Genomic DNA, 7,670 nt, shown 5'->3' on the forward strand with positions numbered 1-7,670 from the left:
AAAGCAAAAGGCTTCCCCCACCCACCAAGATAGAGTTAATTCAGTCGGCAGCCCATACTTTTAGCCACTGATCAGTTATGATTTCTGATTGAAATTATACTAAGGAAGGATTAGAACATGTTTAGATAATTACTGCCTGAAATATTCCTAACAAGTGCTCTATATTTGGACTGTGTCCAGCCCAATGTGGTCCTGCCTCATACCTAAGGCTACTGTTAATCTTAAAGTAATAACAATATTACTACTATTGTTAACAATATTACTGTTGCAATCGGGGTGCTTAAAAAGTGTTTTTATTAAAGCTGAAGGAGTTCCATTTCACTGCAGTAGGCATGATACTTAAAAGTACTTTCATCCTGTAATGAGTTTAGGAATATATATCTGTACATATCCATATGTGTATATATATATGCACATATGTGTGCATTTTTATGCAAACAGATAGAATATATTACCTGTGCCTAACATGCCTATCAGCATTATTTGAAAGCTTTAAGTGTGCTGTTTTATGTGGTCACTAGATGGCACAACAGTACAAGTGACTATTAAAAGGTTGGGCTTGCAAGAATATGTTTCACTGTGCTGTTTGGGTCATTTGGGGTTTTTTGAGTTTATTTGGGGTTTCTTTTGGGACTCTTTTTGTGGTTTGGGGTTTTTATTTTCCCATTTGTAAAATCCTGCTGCACTTTGTCCCTTACAAGTGTATAATGTCCTAGGTTATCCTTAGACAACGGCAGCATCTATCTACCTGTGAAATAAGTAAAAGCACCTGCTTCTGCCCACCTGCAGCTACCCCTGGGCACCCCAGCTCTCAGCTGCCCCAGGCCTCACTGAGGTCTCTCCACTTCTCCTCTGCTGGCTACACAGCATGTCTCATTCCCTCTTCTCTCTTTCTTTCTGGGAATGAAAGGCAAGGACTTGCAGTCCTCTACCTTGGCCAATGGTACTGTTATAAAAGAAAATTAAATGATTGCATACAAATAACTTTTATCATACATTAACTTTAAAATAGTCATTCTTTGTAGTGCAATGTGGTTTCTTTAGATGGCAGTAGCATCTTTTACATCTGTAATGGAAGTTCATTTTCATCATCCATGTTATGCTCTGGATGAGAAATTCATGCTATTCTTTTTCTTCCTCTTGCAGATAAAATACATATAGAAATAATGAATAAAATGAACAACCATTCTATTCTGCTTAAATACAGGGCACTTAAACTTCCAAGACAGTTTTTCAGGAGAACTAAGTCATTCTATAAAACAGTATGAAATGACAGTTCTTTTGAAAATGAGTGATTTTTATAGCAGCCATTTTAATCAGCTAAATATTGTGTTGGAAGTTTGAATCTTGTCTTCGTGTCACCATGATTGACAAAAAAAAATCTCACAAATGCTCTAACTCTGTATGTCTGAAAGTATATTTTTAGATCTTTTCAACTTGCCGTTTTTTGTTTTTGCTAACACACTTAGCATTGTTGGCTAAGATCCCCATAGCTATTTGGCAAAGACCAAAAATAACCACTTGTGTCCTTTTGTTTATTTTATTGCATTTCCTTACGTATGTACAGATCCGAGTCAGTCAAGGCAAAGAGCCTGCACATTTACTGAGCTTGTTCAAAAACAAGCCACTTATAGTCTACAAGGATGGGACATGCAAGAAGGAAGGTCAGAAACCTGCTCCACCGACACGACTCTTCCAAATCCGCAGGAACCTGGCATCCATTACTAGGATTGCAGAGGTAAGGTCACCTGCTAAGTAAAGTAGCCATTCCCAGTGGGAAATGAGAGAGCTGCCGTGAGCTTCCCTGAGTAATCTTGTTGAGTAGTCATATCTGGTAGGAACACAGAACTCCAAATCCAACCCACTCTACTTGATGAACCCATCCAGTAAACCAAAGAGAATATGCTGTAGCTGGCTGGAATCAGTCTGCATCGTTCAGAGGAGCTGTAAGAATACACACAGTGAACAGTCAGCTGACAAAGAACAGACGAGAAGTCAGCAATTCCTATGAGATGGTCTTTCCTACTGCAAAGAGTCCTAAGTTTTGCCCTGCAAGTCAGCTCCCTGTCTAAAATCCTTCTCTAATTTGTATCAATATAAAACTAGGGAAGAACTGAAGACCAAAAGCATAGCAAATTAACATGTCTACACATTTTATATAAATATGCAAAATAGTAATTACATTATCTGAAGATTTGAAGAATAAAACAATTTCTTTTTTTATCTAGGTTGATGTTGATGCAGTGTCATTAAACTCTAATGATGTCTTTGTTCTGAAACTGCCAAACAACTCTGGCTACATGTGGGTAGGAAAAGGAGCAAGTAAAGAAGAGGAACAAGGAGCTCAGTACATTGCCAATGTTCTCAAATGCCAAACTGCTAAGATTAATGAAGGCCAGGAGCCAGGTTTGTATGAGGCCACATGGCTACTTATAGACAACTGAGAATACACAGCACTGCACAGAGACAGTTGGTTTAGATATCAGGAAAAAAAATCTTTACTGTGAGGGTGGTGAGGCACTGGAACAGGTTGCTCAGAGAAGTGGTGGATGCCTCATTCCTGGAAGTTTTTAAGGACAGTTTGGATAGAGCTCTGTGCAACCTGATGTACTGAAAGGTGTCCCTGCCCATGGCAGGGGCATTAGAACTAGATGATTTTTAAGGTCCCTTCCAACTCTATGATTCTTCCTAGGTATGCAATTGATATTGATATTTTGACAAACTGCAGGAAGTACTGTAAGAAAAGTCATTCATCTTTGAGACAGTAAAGAGATTGGGGATTTCTGAAACACTATCTAACAAGCTAAAACATCAAATGTTAAATCAGCTGGTGGATAAATTATGTATTATGTATTTTAGAGGAATTCTGGAAAGCACTTGGAGGTAAAAAAAAATACCAGACTTCATCACAACTCTTGACAAAGGCTGAAGATCATCCCCCTCGCCTGTATGGTTGTTCTAATAAGACAGGCAGATTTATTGTGAGTATATTATGGATACTTTCTGTTTAATTATATAGTTTCTGGTATATTTTGCCTTGGAAATCAGTGGTCATTAAATGAATTTGGGGATCTGGCTTAGTTAGCCAGAGTTTGATGTTTTAAGCTAACCAAATACGATGGATGAAAAGAATTACTACTGCAGAAGTTTGCATCCAGAACCTGCTACAGCCTGGAAATAGAGGCTTGCAGATGCAAAATTTGCCCAGTCAAAAGCAATTTAATTCTTGCAAGCATCACCAGATTGCTATCAGTTTGCTGAGAAAGAGCAGGTCAGTACCTTGCCCCTTACGTGTTTGACAGTGGTGGCGAGGAAAATAAACGCTGCTTGCCAAAAATCCCTAGCTGTCTGAAATTTTCCACAGAGATTTAAGATGTGTAATTATGCCTTTAAGGTAGGGAGGTAGGAAGACCTGCTTCCGTGGCAGAAATGCCCAGAGCTATGTACTGGGTATTAAGTCTGTGATTCAGGCTTAATTACTTACTGTATTCTGGAGGGCAATACTGTGTCACCAGTTGGCAAGGACACACTCATTTTTAGGTAAGGGACATAGCTGGCAGTCTCCTTAAGGCATAGCCCAGTCATTTGGAGAGGGATAAAACAAATAGGATCCTTTAATAAGGACTTCAAAATCTTATGAGAATAGAAAAGTGTATTCTTCTAACAAGCTTCTGAAATACTTCTGGGAAATACAGTAATAGGAACCAAACTCTTTGCAGTAGTCTCCTGGGAGCTATGGATTTACTTTTTTATTTTGAATTCCCTCCAAATTCTGTGAAATCTCCTCTTTCCTGTAGCCTTTCACTAGTAACTGAATCACCACCATTAGAGGTCCCAAAGAGGCAGGTGAGACTCAGTGGCTTAGTCAACTGTAATGTCCCATTGTCAAGTGACTGGGAAGCTTGGTTGGGTGTGTATTTCATCTCTGAGCTCACCCACTGCAAACCAAAGCAGTTTCTTTTCCTAATTCATGAATGTAAGCTATATGAATGTATCAGATTGGTTGGCTCAAGGTTCAAATTTCCCTGTCTCCTTCTTCTGGCAGACCTCAGTCCCAGCTCAACAATCATCAACAATTATAATGTAGATAGATCTTTGCCTCTCCTGAGGATATCTTACCAATTCTGAAAGTCCAAGAGCTGATTTTATAGGACATGCCATTATGTGATTTGTTTTGTTTGCCAGAAACACCTTTAATGCATTCATCAAATCAGTTTAGGGTTTGATCCTTTAGGAGCCAAAAGAAGCGTTCATCAACCTCTGTTCTTAACCTTATAAAAATGTGTTTGGTCTTTGCAAAATTGTATGCCTTGATGAATCATTAAAAACAAAAAAAACACCCTCAAAATGTGTTATCCTTTCTAGATTGAAGAGGTCCCAGGAGAATTCACTCAGGATGATTTGGCTGAAGATGATGTCATGTTGCTGGATGTTTGGGAGCAGGTGAGCTGTGTATCACTGCTTTTTGTGATAGCAAGGATAATTTATTCTTAATCACTTGGTTCATAAGTTGGGAGGAACAATTATCTTGACAGATGTTTTGTTTTCTTTAAATTATACCAAAAGGAGCTATACTTCTTGAGCTATATGATGTGCTGGTGTTCACACATACCATTGAATTGCCAAGCATGTGAGACCATGGCAGGCACTTCTTATTTAAACCAATGGAGGCTGCAAGAATATATGCCCCAGCAGTGTCCTGAAAAGGTTCTCAATAGTGTTTTCACTATTTCACTATTTCACTTAATCACAAAAATTTTTTAATTTTTTAAAAAATTATTTCATTAAATGTATTTAGAATCCACTAAATCCTTGTAGCAGGAGCCACCTACAAAAAGTCCTAGTAGAAAAAGGGACCAGCACTGGATAGACCCTTACAAAAATTTCTTCATACTAGAAAGTGAATGGAGAGTGACAGAAATAATCTCCATCATTACCCAGTTCACTGAAAACTGAAAATGTGGAGAGCTTTGAGAATGACAGGAAAACTCACTGCAGATTTAGAGAAGACATCTGTTTCTCACAGTATATTATCTCTACCCTTCCTCTCCTCTTGGAGGGAAAGAGAAGGCCCACACCTATTTGTCTTCTTCAGCCTAACCCTTAAGGAACAAAGGCTGAGTTTTTTGGAAATAAGAAGGAATGTCCATGGTTCATGTGAAAAGGAGTGATGGGGGTGGTGGGGAAGAGCTGGATGGAAAGTAGTTGGGACATAGCGACTCAGATAAGAAGTCTTGGGACATGTAGCTGGTTTCCAAGCAAATCCTGGAGAGAAAAAAAAAAGGGTGTGAGGGATTGCAGATCAAGCAAATCAAGGCTCTGGTTGCTGGGTTTTTCAGTTGGTTATCTAGCAGTCACCCAGGGTAGCACATGCCACAGGGCACAAATGTTGATGTGCACACAGAGCTCAAACCAAGGACAGTATTACTACCTGCATCCAAAGAGAAATTTCCTTGTAAAAGTGTAAAAGATACCTATGGAAAAGGTAATTAGAGATCCTTTAATCAGAATGAATAAAGGTCTAGCCTTCCAGTGTCATAGAGAGCAGTGAGATTTCAGAGGGCATAATTACACTTTCTCACAAGGGAGAAAAAACCATAAGTGTGGTTTGTGAGAGTTCTGTATCTCTGCAGTCTTTTCATAGCATATATTCTTTCTCCTAGAGGAATCAACTGTTTTGTACTTTACCAGCTGTACACAACATCCTTTTAATGCCAGGGGAGTTATGTCTTTCCTTTGTTTGCAGGTTTTCATCTGGATTGGGAAGGATGCTAATGAAACTGAGCGACAGGAATCCGTTAAATCGGGTAAATCAAATCAATTTGGCAGATTTCTGAGTGAAGTAGCATCAATATTACTTAACAAAGAGGAAAGTATGATGGAGAAGAAATCTAGTTATGTTTACAGTGTCTCAAAGTGTTGCTGAGCTTACTAGGATTTCATACAGAAGATGACTATTTTCACCTTTAAATGTGTTTTAAAACTCTGTAAGTTTATGAAAGATAAAATTAATCAAGATAGCATTATTGGGCTGCAGAGCTTTTTAAATAACATGTAGGAGAGCCGTGTGAAAAGTAAATGCACGAAAAGAGAAGGAATTAAAAAGGAGGTCCCTACTGACCTGCACCCTCAATAATGTATCTAGAGAAAAGTTTGCCAGCAAGTCCTTACAGTGCCACCCTTCACTCAGTTAAATTTGCAGGGGGAACTTCCAATTACAGAACAAACTGAACAAATCAAGACAATTTATGTGCATGTACCTCCTTGAAAAATCATGTGTCATCCCTGGTGTGACTTAATATAGCTGAGCTATTCTGACAAACTTCTAAAGTTCATGCTGAAAACCCTTGCATGTGTTTCCCTGGAGCAGCTGGGGTTACCTGGCTGTGCTTCCATATGTATTGATGTCATGTTGAGATGTCAAGGGAAACTACATTCACTGGCTTTTACATGGACAAATTGGGAACGAAGCTTGTGCATCCTCACATCACCAGCAAATGCTTTCTCCTGTTTAAGAGCCCAAACCCAGTTGTATGGCAACAAACTGCTCAGAAAAGCAATCCTTCTGTCTTAACTTAATGGAAAATTCCTTCACTGCTGGCTGGGAAAAATCAGCCTTTACCTGATCATCTCATTGCCTTTGAAATAATTAATTGAATACTGTATTATAGCAGCTCTGTGTTCTTTCACTGTGGCTTTTAATATATTTTTTATACCAAATGAATTAACTAATCATTCCATGTTTTGTTTCCTCTCTGTTTTCAGCCAAACGCTATATTGAAACAGATCCTTCTGGCAGAGATAAGGGAACCCCCATTGTAATTGTGAAGCAAGGGCATGAACCCCCCACATTCACAGGCTGGTTCCTGGCTTGGGACTCAAACAAATGGAAGAACTGATCTCTCCAAGGAGACTCCAGCTTCAAGCCAAAGAATGACCAGAGCCCAGCTACTTTCTAGTATTTTTAAGCATAAGCTTATGCAACAACATGATGCATCTGTTGTTACACTTTCCTGAGCTTTGATGTATTTCTGTGAAAAACCTAGGAATTCTTAGCACTGGAAAGGATAATTGATAATTGTAAACTGGCCAAATGGGGTGAGGGGGACTCTTCTAGTAGTAAACACAGAAAGTACTACTATTCTTTAGTCTTAAAAGAAAGAAATACATTTTCTTTAATCTACTGATTCCTTTAGAGAGAAACTGTGGGTCAGATTATTTTAATGTGCTAAAATGGACCAATTCCGTCTTCACTTAAAAATCCAAACTAATGCCACAGAAATTCCTTTAGATTAAGGTCAAGATAATAGTGTGCAGACTTTGGCCTGATAGAGGAGTAAAGCTATCCATTTCAAGGAAAGGACTGCACCTGATTTAGTTACTGGCCCACATATGACTACACTCATTGAAAATTTCAGATAATGTCTGATCCACAGTGGGAGCTGTAGCTCACAGGGGGCAAACAATGGATGGATATTTGGAGAAAGCTGTGCTTAACATGTTTGTTTACCCTGTTAATACTTATATGTGTGGAGCTTTACACTGAATACTGTCAGAATATGAAACTGACAGAGGTTTTTTTGAGGGACTGTCTAGCGTATTGTAATGCATTCCTTTAGATTTATCTCTGAACCAGCTCCAGCTCCACCAGGTCTTTTTAACTAAAGCTC

At 38.8% G+C, this 7,670-nt stretch overlaps 1 protein-coding gene across 9 annotated transcripts in view; it reads left to right on the forward strand.

Moving 5' to 3' along the window:
- Nucleotides 1–7,008, forward strand: part of SCIN (scinderin) — a 45,432-nt gene extending 38,424 nt beyond the window's left edge. For all 9 annotated transcript variants that reach the window (XM_064411275.1, XM_064411279.1, XM_064411280.1 and 6 more), the window contains 6 exons: nucleotides 1,568–1,738; nucleotides 2,229–2,406; nucleotides 2,860–2,981; nucleotides 4,366–4,443; nucleotides 5,747–5,807; nucleotides 6,766–7,008. In XM_064411275.1, coding sequence (XP_064267345.1) covers nucleotides 1,568–1,738; nucleotides 2,229–2,406; nucleotides 2,860–2,981; nucleotides 4,366–4,443; nucleotides 5,747–5,807; nucleotides 6,766–6,899 — 744 coding nt within the window. In that variant the 3' untranslated portion in view covers nucleotides 6,900–7,008. The remainder of the gene's footprint in view (nucleotides 1–1,567; nucleotides 1,739–2,228; nucleotides 2,407–2,859; nucleotides 2,982–4,365; nucleotides 4,444–5,746; nucleotides 5,808–6,765) is intronic.
- Nucleotides 7,009–7,670: the final 662 nt, after the last annotated feature.

The sequence above is a fragment of the Passer domesticus genome, chromosome 1 (genome assembly GCF_036417665.1).
Source record: "Passer domesticus isolate bPasDom1 chromosome 1, bPasDom1.hap1, whole genome shotgun sequence".
Lineage (NCBI taxonomy): Eukaryota > Metazoa > Chordata > Aves > Passeriformes > Passeridae > Passer > Passer domesticus.